The following is a 21,225-nucleotide window of genomic DNA, read 5'->3' as shown; positions in this document are numbered from 1 at the left end:
TCTCAATAATAGGTTCAGCAAAATATGGCTACCTGTGTTGAACTGAACAAAAGATCATATATTTATGTTCTTATTATACTGAAGCCTAGACTCCTGGTCTTCATGCTGGATATTTACCACTTCCCCCATCTTAGCTCAACATGCAGTTTTATTTAGAAATGCTAAAAATTTTTTCCAAAAGTCATAAATTCCCACAATTGTGCTGCAAGTGGAAACATTTCTGATGTTTACAGCTTTTGATGAGAAAGTATGTATCTTTGCCCCACTGGTTGGAAAAATAGAAATAAAGACATTTTCTATAAGTGGTTTTGATTTAGATAGGCCAAATACCCAAATCTAGAACCTATTTGTATCTAAAAGAATAGCAGCGGAAGGATATTTTGATACTGTCTATGAAACTTATTCTGCACTCAAATGCCTTTCATTTTCATTCCATAAAGTAACTGTGCCATAACTATACAAAATCAGAGTTGCATTCCAATAAGAGATCCCTAATCTGCTGAATGAGACTATATTCACAACTATTTTGCTATACATATCTTGATATTCAGTATCTGTGTGTTTATGTGATTGAGCCAGAGTTTATACCTTTTAGCTTTACAATATTAAGCCACTGGTTACAAGTAAATTCACTGTCGTGTCTGCACAGCCTCTTTCTCTCTCTCACTGTTGCCCAAGAGCTAACAGGTCCATTACATTTCTGTTTTTTCACTAAAAGGCGTAAGAGCAACACAGGTTGTTTTTCATAGGTTTAACGCAGTAAAAGGGAAATGCTAAAATGCTTAACTCGCAGTTGTCATGTGGCAGAGGAGTAACTTTAAAGGAGAACTAAAGCTTAACCAAAGAAGTAGCTAGAAATGTTGTACATTATGTTTTGTGCTTCTGTACCAGCCCAAGGCAACCACAGCCCTTTAGCAGTAAAGATCTGTGTGTCCAAAGATGCCCCAGTATCTCCCCATCTTCTTTTCTGCTGATTCACTGCACATGCTCTGTGCTGCTGTCACTTACTGAGCTTAGGGACCTCACAATATACCGTACACATAGAATAGAAATGTCACAATATAAGGCTGATTAGTAATTAATACAGATAATTACTACATGGCAGCACAGCAATTGGCATGAGAATTTAATAATCAGCCCTGTAGCATCAGCTTATATTACAGGCCAAGCTTATTTTCTGCTTGATAATTAGTGACGACCCCTAAGCTTAGCTTCTCAACAGCTGCTCAGAGCCCACTGAGCATGTGAGTGTCACAGACACTTTCCAAAATCGTGAACCCCTGTGACAAGTTTGAAGTCCTGGATCATTGCTATTGACAAGCTGAATCTTTAGGCTGGTGCAGTAACGTCAGTATATAAAATATGGTATTTTTAACCATATTCATTTTTAGGGTTTAGTTCTCCTTTAAGATCAGTTGTGTTATTTTTAGCTTTGGCTTAGGTTTGCCGTCAGTCTGTCTTGAGATGCATTGCTGTTCACTTTTATAATCCTTTTAAGATACACCAATCAGTTCCTATATTTCTTCAATTACAAATTTATGTTGGGAGATCTTATATAAAAAGGAAAGTACGTAGTGATGTGAATGCAGTCTTGGTTATGTAGCTGGAATGGGAAGTGAGGGAGTATTTCAATTGGTATTCTACGTACGATGTAATGTCCACAAGAACTGCACTGTATGTACAACAGCTGCCAAGTCTGATGTCCTAACTGCTAATAACTGTTAGTGCAGAGAGGCTTACGGAAGTCATGGCAGAGTTGTGGTTTGCTATGTGAATCAAACATTGGATAAAGCATAGTGTAAGGTTTACTCCTACTGACTTGATAAGAGAATGCAGCCAGTCCTGTATTTGCATGTCAGAATTGCTTCAGAATGTTTAAGTCTGAATATGACAATGCTATTTAAAAGTGATGAAAGATATGCTTTATGTGGGGGTCATCTGAAGAAAATAACTCTGCTACTACACTGTATTTCCACTGGGACATTTTTGTTAAAGCTGTTGGCAAATCTGGCCTTTAAAATTTTGCCTTAAAGGAGAAGGAAAGCTACTGAAGCAGTTTATTGCCAACAGATTAGCCACAATAGTGCAAGCTAGAACACTATATTTATTCTGCAGAATGCTTTACCATACTTGAGTAAACAACTCTTTAAGTGTTCTCTGTTTGTTTAGGATAGCAACTGCCATAATGGCTTGGTGTGACATCACTTCCTGCCTGAGTCTCTCCCTGCTCGCTCATAGCTCTGCACTCAGATTATAGCAGGGAGGTGAGGAGCAAACTGAGCATGCTCAAGCCCTAGCCCTGGAGGTTTAAGATGAAAACAGGAAGTCTGATACAGAAGTCCATGTAGTCACAATAAAAGGAAAGAAATGCTGTGTTTCTTTTGACAGAGGGCTCAGAGCAGCATTACTTTGAGGGTTTACTGGTGTATTTATATAGACCTTACTTAATTTTAGTCTTTCCTTCTCCTTTAAAAATGCACAGAATACAAGGCAGTATCCTAGAACAATAGATTATTATTGTATTATAGGAAGGGTTCTGTCTTGGAATCCCTCCCCCAACATATGCCAGAAGCTAAATGCTTGCTTAAAATATATTGAACAGGAAGCAAATGCATGAAATGACTACTTATGAAAGCATCTTGCAGAGCACTCAATTAAATAATACATTTATTGAATCAAATATACCACTTTGCCTTTGTACTGATGGAAGCAGCTAAAGAGCAATGCATCACAGGCGGCTCCAGAAAGGTCACTTAACAGGAGGTTGCTCAGTAGCACTCCACTTTTATTATAAGAATAGCCTGCTCAGATGCTCGTCTCTGCTCATCCCAATATAATGCCTTAAATGAACAATTAAATAGGGTGTTTGGTATTTGAATTCTGGTTTTCAGTAATATTTTTAAAGGGGTTGTTCACCTTTAAGTTAACTTTTAGTATGATTTAGGGAGCGATATTTAGAGACAATTTTGCAATTGGTTTTCATTTTTTTATTTTTTGCGGTTTTTGAGTTATTTCGTTTTATATTCAGCAGCTCTCCAGTTTGCAGTCTCGGCAATCTGGTTGCTAGGGACCAAATTACCCTAGCATTGATTCGATTGAGAATATGGAATATTAATAGGGGAGGGTTGGAACAGAAAGATGAGTGAGTAAGTAGCATTAACAATAAATGTGTAGTTTTAGAGAGGATTTGTTTTAGAGGGGGGTCAGTGACTCCCTTTTTGAAAACAAGAAAGAGTCGAGAGAAAAAGGCAAATAATTCATAAACCATAAAAAATAAATAATGAAGAAGAAACGTTTTTTGAATTGGCCATTCTATAACATACTTAAAGTTAACCTGAAGGTGAACCACCCCTTTAAAGTACAAGTAACATAAAAAAAAATTTAAAAAGAAATTTGCAACGAAAAAAACCACAAAGACAAATTAATCTTTGGTTTAATTCTTTATTAAGAAATAACTTAACGAAACTCCGCTTGCGCTCCTCTTCAGAAAAGGCGACAGGGCGATGATCCATCATGCAGCGCACAATTTCACCTCCCTGTCTATCTCTTATAAGGAAGGCAGGGAGGAGAAATCGAGCGCCAAACGATGGATCGCCTTTTCTAAAGAGGAGCACAAGCAGAGTTTTGGTAAGTTATTTCTTAATAAAGACTTACTGATTTCAAAGTTTTATTTGTCTTTGTGTTTTTGTTCGTTGTATACTAGTGTATTTGATGTTACTGGTTACTGGTCTTTTAACAATTACATGTAGCTTCAGAAATAAGATATGAAATGTGGATGAGAATCTTCACATTTTTTCTTTCCAATTTTGTAAAAAGCTGGCATGGGGTGTCTAATGTGCCCATGTATTGTGTATGATACAGTTGATAAATGCTGAATAGGAATATCCAGTCTGGGCTGCTGCAGGATGCTGTGGAAGATGGCAGGTTTAACATTGCTTGCTCTGGTACTATATAAGCTGTAAAACATATAGCCTATAAAATGTATTATGGGTGTTTTAAAATCTTAAAGGGATATCGTCATGGGAAAACATGTTTTTTTTCCCAAAATGCACAAGTTAATAGTGCTGCTCCAGCAGAAATCTGCACTGAAATCCGTTTCTCAAAAGAGCAAACAGATTTTATTGACATTTAATTGTGAAATCTGACATGAGGCTAGACATATTGCCAGTTTCCCAGCTACCCCAGTCATGTGACTTGTGCTCTGATAAACTTCAGCCATTCTTTACTGCTGTACTGAAAGTTGGATGATATTGCCCCCTCAGCAGCCTAATAACAGAACAATGGGAAGGTAACACGATAACCGATCCCTAACACAAGATAACAGCTGCCTGGTAAACAGCACTGAATAGTAAAATCCTGGTCCCACTGAGACATAGTCAGTTCCATTGAGTAGGAGAAACAACAGCCTGCCAGAAATCAGTTCCATCCTGAAGTGCTGGCTCTTTCTTAAAGCACATGACCAGGCAAAATGATCTGAGATGGCTGCCTACACACCAATATTACAACTAATAAAAACAATACACTTGCTGGTTCAGGAAGTAAATTTTACATGGTGGAGTGAATTATTTGCAGTGTAAACAGGTTCATTTAGAAATAAAAACTACACCATAAAAGTCATGACAGAATCCCTTTAAGTAGGCATGGATTCCCCAGAATACAAAAGATAATTTAATGTTCCATTAGTAAATAATGATTGGTATGTATTTTGTTATAGCAGTGCTGGCTAAGTTTTGCCAAGACTGAAACGTTTGAGCACTTTATAGAGACTCCTGGTTAGAATTCCATTGTGTAGATAGCGATTTATTGTGTAAATATTAAGCAGCGATGTTTTAAGAGTCCCTTATGATTACATGGAGTCCTCGAGTTACAAACATCCAACTTACATACAACTCACACTTACAAACAGCGACTATTACAGTAACATGCTGTGGTTTTGCTTGACTTTTATTACCATTTAGCTTTAAACGGGGAACTATCGAGAAAATGAAAATTTAACATACGCTTCAGCATACTGAAATAAGAAACATTTTAAATACAATAAATAAATTCTGTACTGTTTCTGAAATAATAAGGTTTATCTTCACTATACCGTCTCTCTGTTTCTCTTTGTGCAGGAGTTGGGTGTCAGGTATTCATTGACAGTTAGATCCAATATATCTTATAGGGGGCTCCATTTGCCTAGAAGATGTATTAGAGCTCACTATTAAAATCAGCAAAGATCACGTCTCTCTACATGCAGGATTTGTGCAAAAGGCAGTTATTTTGTTAGATTTTGTCTGTACTGGAATTAGTTATTTGAGTGAGCTCTAATACAACTTCTAGGCAAAAGGAGCCCCCCTATAAGATATATTGGATCTAACTGTCAATGACTATCTGTCACCCAACTGCTGCATGAAGACAGAATGAAGAGAAACAGATGCTGAGAGAGGGATAGTGAACATACAATTGATTATTTCAGAAACAATACAGAATATTTCATTGATTGTATTTACAAAGTTTCTTATTTCAGTATGATGAAGCTCATATTAAATTTTTATTTTTGCAATAGTTCCCCCTTAATAAACCACCTTCCCCAATCCCCTCTGGTGTGTGTTGTCTACTGCAGAGCACAGAAAGATAAAAATACAAATTCACAGAAAGGTAAAAATAAATACTGTTAAGACAAACATCTGTCTAAGTATATGTTTCAATTTACATACAAATTCATGTTAAGAACAAACCTACAGAACCTATCTCATACGTAACTCGGGGACTGCCTGTACTGTTAAACATTCAATAGATATTAACATCCTCATTGCACTGGCTTTTATTTAGTAAATTTGTTTTTGTTTGGTGATTGCTGTGCTGAATGATTTGCCTTTCATTTGCAATGTAACAATAGTGTATAATAATAGTATATAGTGTACTATATTACACTTGATTGTACAGTATTTGAAGTTGGATTGCTCTATTAAACTGTTAAATCTATATTTGGAACCATCTCTTTACTGTGTCTTTTTGTCGTGATTGCATTTGTTATATTTTATTCAAAATCGGGATGCACCGAATACAGGATTCGGTTTGGGATTCAGACAGGATTCTGCCTGGATTAGGATTCGGCCAAATCCTTCTGCCCAGCCGAACCGAATCCTAATTTTCTTATGCAAATTAGGGACAGGGAGGGAAAAAGCGTGGCTTTTTGTCACAAAACAAGGAAGTAAAATATGTTTTCCCCTTCCCACCCCTAATTTGCATATGCAAATTAAGATTCGGTTCGGTATTCGGCCGAATCTTTTGCAAAGGATTCGGGGGTTCGGACGAAAACAAAATAAGAGGATTCGGTGCATTCCTAATTCAAAACTACAGTTTTCCCCCCCCTGTTTCCTACAGTTTTAGGGGTACAACACCCAAACGCTCCACACTTTTTCAACCTATAGCGGAACAGGTTTCTTGTGCTTTTCTAAGCCATTTTGGGGCGGCACTCCGAACACCCCAATTTTTCCATTGACTTTGACAGGGAAGATTTTCAAACTGCTGCCAATCAAACTGTAGCTTTGAAGCTACACTCACCACACTTGAATCACATAATCATGGGGGTCATTCTGAATGAAACGGCAACATTTGTTGGATGCCCAAAGTGGGAGGAGCCAGCAACAGCCAATCAAATTTCACCCATTAACTTTCAAAGGGGAAATATAAACTGCTGCCAATGCTACAGCTTTGAGGCTACACTCCCCAAACTTGAATCCCGTGGTCATGGGGTCAACTTAAATGAAAAGAAGATATTGGTAGGATGCCCAAAAGTGGGAGGGACCAACAACAGCATTGACTTTGAATGGAGAAATTTGAAATGCTGCCACTTTTACAGTATTGAGTAGCCACACTCCTGAAACTTAAATCACTTAGTTATGGGTGGGGTGAACCTGAATGAAAAGGCAATATTTGTTGGATGCCCAAAAGTGGGAGGAGCCAACAATCAAATTTCACCCATTGACTTTCAAAGGGGAAATTTAAATTGATGCTTAGTTATAAGGCTACACTCACCAAACTTGAATCACATAGTTATGGGGTCAACCTGAATGAAAAGGCAATATATGTTGAATGCCAACAGTCAATCAGATTTCACACATTAACTTTCAATGGGGGAATTGAACTTGCTGCTAATCCCACAGTATTCACACCAGGGGCCCCACACTCTTCACACTTGGTCACTAGGCAGGTTTAGACTTGGAAAAGTAGGTGGAGCCTAATCAGAGTTATGATTGTAATGGGGAAATTTAAACTGCTGCCATTTTCACGTTTGATGCCAGTGTACCCAAACTTTTCACAGATGGTCACTGGGGGACTAACGTTAAAGGTGATAAAAAGAGGGCAGGGCCAACAACAGCCAATCCGATGTTTTTTCAAACCAAATCTAGTTTGTGCTGTGATTTTGCAGAAAAAAAGATGTGGATCTACTGGAGGAATTTCTACAGGCAGAAACCCCTCATATAGTACTGTAGGGGCCTTATACCATATAAGTACCTCTGGTCCCATGCCTAGGGTGGTGGCCCACCGTTACCTACATGGTACATACTAATAAAAAGCTTCCCCTTGCATGCCACTGAATACATCAGTTTATCTGCACATAGACTGAGAAAAGGGGATGGGCTGAGGTATGTTGTGTAGCATTGCTTGACTAATTATATAAGTTTTAGTCCTTTAGCAAAAAAGGGAAATATTGTGCTTACCAATAAATTAGAAAACATTATGTGGGGGGTGCAATGTGGCTGTGACCAAAAAATTCCACTACACTCAAACCATTTTCAATATATTAAGAACACATACATTTTGTGCATTAAGCTACTAAAATGTCCTTCCTTTTAAACAAAACAGGGATTGTCTGTCCATATATTGCACTATATTCAAGCTGGCCAACTAGAGCAGTCATCCCATATCTGGCCAACCCTACACTCACTTTCATTCATTATGCATTCTACTACTTTATTATACATTTTACACAGGGACTAAGTTTTCCTGCAACTTACATAGCAAATATTTATGTAAAAATAAATTAGCCCCACTAAATATAAATAAAATTAGTGAACAATACATGTAGCTAAACACAAAATAAAGAATCAAATGTAACAAGTAAATGTGTGTGCAAAGGGTTTCGGCAGGGGCGTAACTATAGAGGAAGCAGACCCTGCGGCTGCAGGGGGGCCCAGGAGGTATAGGGGCCCCACGAGGCCCTAATTCATATACAATTTTAATAAACATTTTGGGGGCCTGAAAAATAATTTGCTGTGGGGCCCAGTAATATCTAGTTACGCCACTGGGTTTCGGTATCCAAAAAGTCACAATCCATGACTTTATGAATGAATTGTGACTTTTTGGATACCGGGACCCTTTGCACACACATTTACATGTTACATTTGATTCTTTATTTTGTGTTTAGCTACATGTATTGTTCACTAATTTTATTTATATTTAGTGGGGCTAATTTATTTTTGCATAAATATTTGTAAATGTTTTTAAGATACTAGATATAGATTAATATCACAACAGTGTTTACTTGTTAATTTAATTATTTTGATTACAGTAAATAATGGGTTTAATTATGGAGATGAGTAATGAAGATTGCATACAGTACCCATAAACTCGAGACATTGATATTGGGAATGTAAGGGTTAAAAAAAAATTTGCACTTAATGTGGTGTATTGGATTTTGTTTTTATCACTGATGGATACACAAAGCATTAGATGTTTGATATATAGATTTATGTGAAGGGTCAGGGTCCCATTGCGTATATACAAGTAGATTTGGCCTCTATACACACACCATTATACTGGGTTGATCGTAGATCCACAATAGAGGGGCTTATATCCACCTGGATTTATAGTCATTTATGACATATAACGACAGGGTTTCAAAGATAGGAGTCATACATCATGTAGGAGCGGGGCACACATGTAGGGGCTGATTCACTAACTTCGAGTGAAGGATTCGAAGTATAAAAACCGAATTTTTGTGCTCCTCAACTATCGAATTGGCGTAAATTCGCCTGAGTAGAATGATTCGAATAAATCGAGCGCAGAAACGCTGCGACTATTCGCCATTCGATAGTCGAAGTATTGGATCGAGCGCAAAAACGCTGCGACTATTCGCCCATTCGATAGTCGAAGTACTGTCTCTTTTAAAAATACTTCGACTGCCTACTTCGCCACCTAAAACCTACCGAATTGCTTTAAAAGCCTATGGGAAAGTCCCATAGGCTTGTTTTCAAAGTTTTTGATCGAATAAAAAGGCATTCGAGCGAATATTCGATCCAGCGCCTATTCGCCTGGCGAATATTCGCCAATTCGACTATTCGCCAGCGCGTAAATTCGCCCGAATTGCCTATTTGATTCGATTCTATTCCCCAGTCGAATTTCGAGGGATTTAACCCCTCGAAATTCGACCCTTGATGAATTTGCCCCGTAGTGTTTTAGTGAAAAGATTAGTTGTAGAGTCTTTTTTAGCTGCACACGGAGTGATCATTCTGGATACCGAACTAGTTAAGTAACACAAGCCAGGGAAGGAGCTTTAGAGCAGGCCTGTTATCTTATCTCTTGCTTTTTAATACATTTTTGGAACATAGTTTATTGTTAAAAAAAAAAAAAAAAAAAATTATATATATATATATATATATATATATATATATATATATATACACACACATATATATATATACATATACATATATATATATATATATACATATACACACACATACACACACACACACACACACACTGTATATTACTGCATGTCTTTGCATTATAGAGTGCATTTGAACCCTCCTAAACAAAGTCTTCCAACTTAGATATACAGTAGAACCCCCATTTTACATTTTTCAGGGGACCAGAAAAAAAATTATTTAAAATCCAGGGAAATGTAAAATCAGGGAAAAGTATTATGCATAATATATAGGTGGGACCACAAAACAACAATGTAAAATTAAGGAAAACTTAAAATCAGGGGATGTAAAATGGGGATTCTACTGTATATTGCAAGACCTCATTATGATCACTAGATGGTGCCACAACCCAAAGAAAAGGTGTGGGTGTCTTCTACAATAAACAATAAGTATTTACTTCTTCCCCTCTGTAATACACCTTAATTATGCTCAATGTATATCATATGGCTCTTTTAATTTAGACTGACAACTTCAACAAATGGTTAAATGTATACATAAAAAGTAAGCATATACATTGGTGGTGTAGGGCGGGAGGATCAAGGGACAGCATGAGTCCTGACATACAGAATATGAAAATATGCTTTTAAAGCAGCGCAGTGATCACTGAAGCACACCGGCCAATGGGTTAATATAACAATTTTCAAAGAATATCAAAAACAAAATGAAAATTGATCAGATATTTTTCAAAATCCTACAAAGCTCCAAACGTGAACAAAAATGTTATATTGGTGCATCACTTATTTTGATTTAGCAATTGTATGGGGTCATTGGCTAAAGGTGGCCATACATGATCAGATCCGCTCGTTTGGCGAGGTCCCTAAATGAACAGAGCTTTCCCCCCCGATATGCTCGCCAACAGCAGGGAGATATCAAATTAATCCAAATGTTCAGCCCTAGGGCCGAATAATCGGATTACAATGAAGAGAATGGCTTTTGGTTGCCATTTTAAAGAATTTGAGATAATTTTAGCTGAGCCTATCATTTTCTGCACTTCTTTATATGTTTTCCCCTCTCCAATCAACTATTTAATCAAACCAGACTCTGTTCTTCTGAACAACGTCTGGAATGAGCCATTTTACTCAGATTTTGAATAAGGGAGGAGAAATGGATTCTGCTATATTGTTTCAAAAGTCAGAAGAAGGGTCAACAAGGAACAAATACCTATTCAACAGCAATTATGTTTACCAATAACTTTAAAACCATTGAAATGCTACAATTAACGGAAAGTCGCTTAGAAAGATTACTTCATTTGTATCCTTATTACATAGGGTTTGCGGACATCCCTGTTAATAGAAGCCTCTGGTACACACAGCCATGCCCTGTGTCTGTCCTTTGAGTTTATATGTGTTCTCTGCCACAAATTAGGATTTGTTTCGGTATTTGGCCGAATCCTTCATAAAGGATTCGGGGGTTCGGCCGAATCCAAAATAGTGGATTCGGTGCATCCCTAGTTTTAACCACACTCCAGTGAATGTAAACAGACAGACACTGCTTTCAAAGGCAACTACAAATAATTTTAAAAGTACTGAAAATATATAATGCTTAGAAATCCATGTTCTTTTTTTTAATGCAAAATGTTCTGTTTTGGGTGGTGTTCCCTTTGAATTCTCTCATGGAAAACTATAGGATACAAAAGCCTTTTATTATGGGATACCATTTGCCCATTTTCAAGTATCACAGTAAATAGTTGCAACCACAGAGCCGGGCCAGGCTCTGAATAGTTGCAACCCCAGAGCCGGGTCGTGGCGCCAGCTGAGTGTGCGCATGAGCAAACTGGCGCTCGAGTGCACATGCGCCAAATGGCGGTCGCGCCTATGCGAACCGGCACGCAGGCGCAGAAGCGCAATTAGCCTGAGAGATAACAGAGACGACAGTCGGGGAGAGAGGGGACCGGACATGGGGTAGGCGACAGAGATGGTACATGCCTGGCGCCCCTCCAGCTTTGTGCCATAGGCACGTGCCTACTTTGCCTACCCCTAGTTCCAGCCATGTACAACCCACTTTAAACATGTAATTTGCACACAAAAGATATAACTCATTTTAATAATGCAAGCTTCAGTTTTAGAATTTCATCAGTCATTTTAATCTTAGAATTTAGATTGGATGATCATTAGTACAGGGGCCAGAAAAGATAGATTGGCAATTAAACAATCCAATAACAATCGAATCAAATAGAACAAATAAAAGCCTATGTATCTTGGTTGCTACTTTCAGTAACCCTAACAACCACATGGTATTTTCATTAGGCAGTGGAAAAACCTAGTACAGTAATTGAAAAGCCATACAAAATAAATATTAAAAATATATGCTATAAATGCATATACCCATCTATAGCTCTTATATATCTGATTTACACAGGGCCGCCATTAGAAATCAAGGGGGCCCTGTACAACAAAATTTTCAGGGGGCCCCCGGGCCCCACCCACACTAGCGCTGAAGCCCCACCCCAGATCCCGCCCACTCCACATGACAGTTAAAAGACCACACAGACATCATCGCTAAAAAAGTAACCCCCCCACACACACACAAGTTATAAAAAGCTATTGATGGTCAGGGCCCCTTATAAGTTAAAAAAAACAAAAACATTGGCACCAGGGCCCCCCTTACAAGTTTTTTTTTTAAATAATACATTGGTGGCCAGGGGATGAAAAATAAAAAAACAAAAAACACAAATTGGTGTTCAGTAGAATTGAACTCATGGCTTCAGGAATTCACCTCCTTTCATGACTTTGGGTCTTTTCGCCGCTTCAGGACTTCGATTTCGGCTGTATTTGTGACTTCGGGTCTTTTTGCCGCTTCGTCAATTTTCGTAGCTTCGGGTCTTTTTGCCGCTTTGGGAGTTCGGCTTCGGCTGTTTTCGTGACTTTGGGTCTTTTCGCCGCTTCAGGACTTCGATTTCTGCTGTATTTGTGACTTCGGGTTTTTTTGCCGCTTTGGGAGTTCGGCTTCGGCTGTTTTCGTGGCTTTGGGTCTTTTCGCCGATTCGGGACTTTGGCTTTGCCTGTTTTCGTGGCTTCGGGTCCTTCGGCTTTTTTGGCACTTCCGCATTTCAGGTGTTCGGAAGTTCAAAAATGGACCCACGGCTTCGCCGCTCTCAAGGGGGGCCCGGCTCTTTCAAAAGTGCAGCACTGCCGGACCCCTCTTCATGCCTGGGCCCAGGACACTTGTCCCCCCCTGATGGCGGCCCTGGACTTACATACAACTGGCACTTACAAACAGAGGCATTTAGCTTTAACAAACCACCGCCACAATGTCGCCTGAGATGTGTTGTCTACTGCGGAGCACAGAAAGGTAAAAACTGCGAATTTATTTGCCAGGCATGGATTTTCGCTCATCAAAATTGTCATATGTCAAAATTATTTGTACGCCCATTGACTTTAATGCATTTGGACAAAAGAGTCATGCATATAAAAATTGTCGCTTGTGTCAAAATTGTCACATGGTAAAATAATTCTGATTGACCAATGTATTTTGTGAATTTTTCGACGTTTCGCTAATTTTTTCAGAGTTTCACAAATTTCTCGGTAAAGTGAAACGGGACAGATTCGCCCGTCACCGGTAAAAATAAATACTATGTTAAGACAAACATCTATCTAAGTTGCATTTGATAGGTAGATGTACCCAGGGCCACAATCAGGGAGGCACAGTTGTACTGGGCCTAAAGGGGGCCCGACTGTGCTGCTCTTTCTGAATTAGCTGACACCGCCTTGACAGCCAGCGAGCTGAACCCAAAACGCAGATGAGTCCTGAAGCGCTGATATCCCAAAAACTCGAAAGGAGCCAAAAGAAACCAAAGAAGCTGTCATTGCCGAGGACAAGGAAGAAGAAATTGAGGTACGTTCCACTGAACACCAATGTGTTTTTTTTAAATTAAACCCCTGGTCACCAATGTATTGTTTTAATACTCGATAGGCCCCTGGCCACCAATGTTTATTTAAAATATGTGGGCCCCTAACCAACAATGTTTTTTTTTTTTTTTTTAACTTATAAGGGCTGGCCACCAATTTTTTTTTACCTTGTGGGAGGGGGGGGCTACCAATGTTTTTTTTTTTTTTAACTTGTAGGGGGGGGAGGCTGGCCACCAGTGAATTTTTTTAACTTTAATGGGGGGCCCCTGAATACCAATTTATTTTTTTTTTTTCTTTAACTTGGAAGGAGGACCCTGGCCACCAATTGGTTTTGTGTGGCTTTTTTTGCAGTCATGTGGGATCTACGGCGGGCCCAGAAATTTTTTGTTGTACAGTGATTTCTGATGGTAGAATGGATGTACCTGTTCCAACTCGAACAAACAAGGGAAAGTTATGCTCACCACTAATTTTTAAAACCATTAGGCGGGGGTGCAATAAGGCTGTGACCACAAAATACATATAGACAAATACAAGAGTCCTCTGCACTCAACCCATTATCAATATATTTAAGACAGAGACATTTTGTGCATACCGCTACTAAAAAATTGTTTGTCCATATATTGCAATATATTTAAGCTGGCCAACTACGTCAAAGTCATCCCATATCTGGCCAGTCCTACGCTCAATTTTCATCTGATTCATTAAGAATTCTATTGCTTCATTATACATTTTACAAAAGGACTAAGTTCCAACTTACATACAAATTCAAAGTAAGACTCATACATAACCTTGGGACCATATATACACATACAAACGCACACACATATATACATACACATACATATAGTGGATAATGTACCCTCTACTGTAATTTACAAAGATGTAAGAAGTCACCGAGTTTTGTGACCATATAAAAACAGGAGCCTGGGGTTTTCCAGATAACAGATCTTTCCATAACTTGGATCTTAATACCTACGTCTACTAGAAAAGCATGTAAACATTAAAAAACCCAATATACAGGCCCACTCCTATTCCTCTTATTCAAATCAGTGCATGATCGCTAGCGGATAATTTCACCCTAGCAACCAGATTGCTGACATCGCAAACTGAAGAGCTGCTGAATAAAAAGCTAAATAACTCCACAAATAATAAAAAAAACAAAACCCCCAATTGCAAATTGCCTCAGAATAGGACTCTCTACATCACACTAAAAGTTATCTCAAAGGTGAACAACCCCTTTAAGAGGATCAAGACTAATGGCAAACGACCTGATGACAGACAGGCAACTCCCATTCTAGGGTCCCCTCATTTTATTATATGGGAAATGATTAGGCCATTATCAAGAGACTGGCAGGTCTTGTAACCCATAGCAACCAGTCAGCCAATTGCATTAATTGGTCAAGAGCAATTATCTGATTGGTTGCTACTGAGGACTACACGTCGGTAAACATTGCAGTGAGGCCCCCTGAGCGGAGGGTGATGTTTGCAGACGTGGGACTGAGCTGCAGGAGAAAAGGCAGAATTTGGCGCCAGGAGAAAGCACCAGCTGCGCCTCTCCCACCTCAGCCCTCCCTTTTCCCTGCAGCCTGACAGCTGTCTCACCCCCACCTCAGGGAATGCAGGAGAAGGAGTGCGGCTCCAGCGCTCCCCACATGCCAAACATACAGTAAAGCACAACAGCGAGAGATTTAAGTTATATCCGTGAGAAAATACACATGCTGCAGGCGCTGGAACTCGCATACCCTTCACTCACACATCATCATGAACAGAATATGCCTTCACATAACAGGCAGCGCGGGAAAACAAATCAACTTCTGCTGGATTGTTCCACCCATCAACTCCGCCCATTGTAGCCACGCTGACCCCACCTCTTTCTCTATCGCTTTCTATTCGTTGGTTTCCTTCACTCTCCCTCTTAGCCGCGCCCCCTGTTGACAGCGCTGCCCGGGCGCCCGCAGTTGGCAGAACGCTTGAGCGCTGGACTCGAGTCGGTGGGAGAGCCGTTGGGGGAGGTGGTGACGCAGATACCATTGCGCCGTTAGCCGTCTGAGCATCCACAAGAAAAACGGTCACTCGGTGAAAGGAGGACATGATTGCGGGAAGCTGCTGCTTTCCACCTGCGGGACGTTTTCTCAGGATAACGGCGGTTTCTTAAAAGTGTCAAGTGGTGTGTGAGCCTTGCGAGGGATGGCTGGGAGGTCGCGCAGGTGAGAATGGGTCGGAGTGCGACTCAGAGAGAGATCGGCTTGTGTCATTGCTGTAGTACACTGTCTAACCTGTTGCATCGCACTCATTTCTATGTGACGGGGGGGTGTATCAGCTGCTGCTGGGACCTTTCTACCCGCTCATCTGCCCCACGTAATGCCCAGCAATATGTATACCCGGTCTCCTAAATACCCTGTCAACATTTCAAAAGAGAAAAATGTGAGCGTCCCCCAAATTAATGAATGAATCAATTAGAAAATGAAAAATGTATTAGGACATCAGAGCAAGACCTAACGCGTTTCGTGCCTGCTGGGCCACTTACTCATCGTGAATGGAGCCTGTTTAGCAAATTGGGGGGGGTGAAACCTGGGGTTGCGCAGCTTCACTTACAAGTATCTGTTTCTTTGGGATGGAGTGAGTTGTCCAGAAACAGCTGGAGCACCGCAGCTTGTACATTCCTGTAACACTGGTGGGTTGATTGTGGGGCTCAGTGTGCTTGTAACTTGCCTTCTGTGCTGTTTTTCCCAACTCTGTCTTATTGACGTCTTCACATCTGTATATATCATGAATAAAATATGTACTTAAATATATATGTCTTTTACATATGTGTATTTTATATATATATATATATATATATATATATATATACTTTGTAGAAACGAAGATGCACACCAGGATTTAGCAAAAAGGTTAAAATTCCATTTACATTAAAAAAGAGCTGGTCAACGTTTCGGTCTAAATCTAAGACCTTTATCAAGACTTATCTAGATAGACCGAAATGTTGACCAGCTCTTTTTTAATGTAAATTAATAAAAATGGAATTTTAACCTTTTTCCTAAATCCTGGTGTGCATCTTTGTTTCTACAAAGTGTACAATCAGCCATTGAAGGTAGCACCCGGGTATTGCACTTTAACGCTGTGCATGTATCAACAAAAAATAAATAAATAGGATATGATGTCAATGTGTTGAATGATGCTTGATAAAGGGACAGGAGCTCCAAAACGTTGCATGTTTGCATGTTCATCTTATTTTTGGTAAAAATGTACCTTATTTCACTTGGAATTTGTCTGGACTTTTTTGTTGATATATAATTTGTCCATGAATATGGACTAAGTCTTGGACGGGTTAAGTGCTCCACTCCGTTTTGTACAAATATGCTGAAAAAACGTCGAATTCGATATTCGAATTCAAAGTTTTTTAATTCGATGGTCGAATTTCGAAGTTTTTTGTACTTCGAAATTCGACCCTTGATAAATCTGCCCCCAACTGTGCTCTTGAGAAAGAGCACAGTTAGGGGCAGCTTTATCAAGGGTCAAGGTGAATTTTCAAATTAAAAAAAAAATCTAATTTCAAACTATTTTTGTGTACCTCAACTAGGGAATAGTCCAAATTTGATTAGAAAAAAAAATCGAAAATCCGAACATCGAAATTTATCATGTACTGTCTCTTTAAAAATTTCACTAAGACCATTCACCATCTAAAACCTGCCGAATTGTTGTTTTAGCTTATGGGGGACCTCCTAGAACCTATTTGGAGTCCATTGGTGGACTTTGAAAAATCTAATTTAGATTTGAATTCGATCGAATGAGCTATTGCGACGATTCGAACGATTCGAATTCGGCCGAAAACGGACCTACTCGACCAAAAAAAAACTTCGACTCAATTTCGATTGGTCTTTTTGAATTCGAATTTCAACGTTTTTCAGATTCGAAATTCGACCCTTGATAAATCTTGGTGTTCGAAATGTTGGATTTTTGCAATAAATCTTGATTTTTTTTCACAAGTGTTCCCCTTGAGTATGGTACTATGTCACTTTATTTACCTTATTTACCAGCACCCGGGCAAGTTGCTTTACAAGTTTAGGTGTGCTCCTCCATGTTTTTCTATCTATATATATATATATATAATTATTTTGGCCTAAAAATACCGGTACATGACCTGTTAGTAAGCAGCTATTGCAATGTTATAGCATTTGAACTTTGTCCAATATTTTAGGGTATGTATGGTCTTTTGATATACCAATATTCGCTTGTCTTCCTTGTCTGTAACCTTCCTTTTTATTAAAAGTGGTCATACATTTTCATTTTTAGACTGCTAATACCATGTTTTTGGCAAAACTTCAAGTGAGCAACCCTAGGGTTATTTAACAGTACAGGAAATGAGCATAGACAGTTAGGGTCGCTGACACCCTGAGCCCTTCAAAGAGAGCTAAGTTGAAAGCCTGTTTAACAGTTTAAACTGTCTAAAACTGCTAATGTTTCAGAAACAGACCTGGACTAGCAATCTGTGGATTTGGGCAAATGCCAGAAAGCCTGCTATAAGATGCCATAGATAGTCTCTATTTATTGGTCTGATGGGGCCTCTGTGTACTTGGAATGCCAGGGCTTATTTTGAATCCCACTCCAGACCAGTTCAGAAACCACTACAAATGTAATGTGCAGAGGTCAGAGGACCACAGTTTACATCAATTCATTTTTGGGAGTTTAAATCTCATTTAAGAATAATGCAAATTAATTTTTATCATTGTAACTAACGGAATCATGCATTAAAATTATTTTAATACAACTGACATGTATCGTGTAGTATCAGTGTAACATGCTTTAACACACATGTAAAGGGAAACCTTTCCAGCTTGCAAATTAATTTGTATGTGACTTTCACGTTGCTCTGTGGAGAGGATTTAGGAAATTATTTGTTTGGGGATGGTTATGTCAGATCATAGTTGCAGCATGTGAGATCCCCTATTTCTTCTGAAGGGGTGGTTCATCTTTAAGTTGACTAGTTATAAGATGGCTATTTCTAAGCAACTTTTTAATTGGCCTTTATTATTTATTTTTTATTTAGTTTTTTTTTAACTATTTGCCTTCTTCTGGCAGTTTCCAGCTTTCAAATGGGGGTCACTGACTCCATCTAAAAACATATGCTCTGTAAGGCTACAAATTTATAGTTATTGCTACTTTTTTATTATTTGTATTTCTATTCAGGGCCTTGCCTATTCATTATGCCAGTCTGTTATTCATATCAATGCATGGTTGTTAGGGTAAATTGGACTCTAGCAACCAGGTTGCTGAAATTGCAAACTGGAGAGCTGCTGAATAAAAAGCTAAATAACTGAAAACTACAAATTATAGAAAATGAAAACCCATTGCAGATTATTTGACATTATCACTCTCTACGTCATACTAAAGGTTCATTTAAAGGCAAACAACCTCTTTAAGCTTCGGGGCAAAAACATTTACTCACTTTATATTCATTCTTATGAATTGTACTCAAATTGTAAACACTAACTTTGACTCATTGATTAATAGGATTCTAAAAGTCCCATATGACTGAACATAAAGTGAGTACATTTTTCTGTGGTGTCTTAATATCATTGTGACTAAGAAAATACAGTATGTAGTTTGCCATAGGAATCCCCAATCCATTGTACACAGCAACTGCTCAGTGCCACTTGTAAATAGGCACAAAATAAGAGTCTTATGGCTTTGTGGTTTGCTAACACAAAGAGTTGGACCGCTAAGCATATTTTGCAGTAGTTAGTAGTAGTTTGTAATTTCTGTCCATTCTGTAGTATGGTTTTTAATGCTCACATCTTAGTTCAATGTGGAAGTCATAGGTTGACTTTACAGCTGTAATAATGTGGTAAACCGCATATTTTCCATTTTCAAGAAGTGACACCTTGCAACAGATCAGTGATTTTAGCATAAGCAGCTGTTCTATTTAGATCAGGGTTCTTCATCAACTATAGCCTAACCGCTAAACATTTATATGTCATGCACAGTATGTATAACATGAAGAAATAAGCTGCGCACACCAATATTGATGTGGTGGGTCCAATACCCAGGAATATGCACATTACAGTCCAATTTAAGCAATTACATATCTCCACACAATTCAGATTTGGCAAAAACAGATTGCCAAAACTGAACCCTCTCTAGGCCATGTGACCGCAGCGATAATAATTTTTTCATGTTTTTTTTACCCAGCTTTCATAAAGGGTTACTGACCCTGGCAGACAAAAACTATTGATCTCTGATGCTATAGTTTTATAGGTTTTGATACTTACTTTATTACTTATATGGCCGGATTTGCATAGCTGGCACCCGTAGGCCCGCTTTTATTCGTTGCCCCTGTCCCCTCCCTTTTATTCACTCAAATTTGGACCAGAGCAATTAGGATTGAAGCACGGGACATTTAAAAAACTTTTGTATCTCCTGCACATCCCCAGTGTTTCTGAACCATTGCGGGTGTGTTTGGGCAGCATGCTGACCCCTAAAATCCTGCATCCCTAGGCCCGGGCCTTGGTGGCCTCTCCTTAAATCCGGCCCTGATTACTTAGAATACTGTTGATGCCCCTGCTTTTTATAATCCAATCTCTTATTCAAGCCACTTCCTGGTTACTGGATAAATTGGACCCTAGCAACCAAAAACTGGAAAGTTGCTGAACAAAAAGCTAAGTAATAAAAAGAAACGCAGAAAATGAAAAATTAATACCAGTTACAAAGTGTCTATATCAAAATAATAGTTAAGTTAAAGGCCAACAACCTCTTTCACTGTCCTGTAAAAGAAACAGAAGTGCATTACATTGTTTCAATGTTACATATAGTCGGAATCATTAGTGCAGAGAATAGCAAAGGACAGAAATGTTTTTCAATCGTAATTACATGTAAACTAACATTAAGGGGCAGATTTATCAAAGGTCAAATTTTGAAGTTATATGAATTTTTTTTAACTCTTATTCGAAGTTCGAATGTTCTCACAACTCGAATGAGAGGTTATTTATGAAAAAACTCGAAAGTCTAATATTTTATTGAATACGAACGACCCAAAAAGGATTAGAATTCGGTTCGAGTTTTCCTCCGGAAAAAACATTGAATGTCAGGAGGGCAATTAACATCTTCAAATGGTTCAACTGACCTCTGCCATTGACTTGTACATAAATTCGGGAAGGTTTTTGGTGGCAAATATTCGAATTAGAACAGTTTCCAGGGTCATGGTGGGATAAATCTCACATTCAAATTTGCGTTGGTGATTTAAAATTTTAATTTGACGTTTTGACCAAAAAAAAAAAAAAAAAAATAGAGAATTTGAATTTACCATTTGAAACTTAATAAATCTGCCCCAAATGAAAATTTTTAATTTCTAAATTTGATGGTAAAACTCCTATTATGGTCAATAACGATCATCAGTTATTTATCATGTTTAGCTAATGTTTGTCAGGGCACAGTGTTCTACTTTGTCTCAGAAAAGAGAAATATTTACGTAGCACATTTAATGGCTGAATTATTTCATCATAATATATTTTCCTTTGACAATGAAAAAGGGGTTTATTACATAATTTACTGTTCTGCGGCAAGCTCTGTGGAACATTTCTAGAATTCTGCCTTTTGCTACAGTTTATTATTTGAAACACATTGTGTGATGAAAACTGGTTTGAAAAGTACTTGTTTAAAAATGAGCATGTGATAAGTGG

At 38.6% G+C, this 21,225-nt stretch overlaps 1 protein-coding gene across 4 annotated transcripts in view; it reads left to right on the top strand.

Annotated features, from left to right (window-relative positions):
- Positions 1-15,087: 15,087 nt before the first annotated feature.
- Positions 15,088-21,225, top strand: part of mybl1.S (MYB proto-oncogene like 1 S homeolog) — a 44,877-nt gene continuing 38,739 nt past the window's right edge. For 2 of the 4 annotated variants that reach the window (XM_018223765.2, XM_018223766.2), the window contains exon 1: positions 15,090-15,753. In XM_018223765.2, the coding sequence (XP_018079254.1) occupies positions 15,734-15,753 (20 nt within the window). In that variant the 5' untranslated portion in view covers positions 15,090-15,733. Of the gene's footprint in view, positions 15,754-21,225 lie in introns of all 4 variants that reach the window. The other 2 variants (XM_018223764.2, XM_018223763.2) reach the window with 2 other exon arrangements.

The sequence above is a fragment of the Xenopus laevis genome, chromosome 6S (genome assembly GCF_017654675.1).
Source record: "Xenopus laevis strain J_2021 chromosome 6S, Xenopus_laevis_v10.1, whole genome shotgun sequence".
In the NCBI taxonomy this organism is placed as follows: Eukaryota; Metazoa; Chordata; class Amphibia; order Anura; family Pipidae; genus Xenopus; species Xenopus laevis.
Note: the sequence above shows the minus strand (reverse complement) of the source record. Positions and strands in the feature narration are given on the sequence as shown.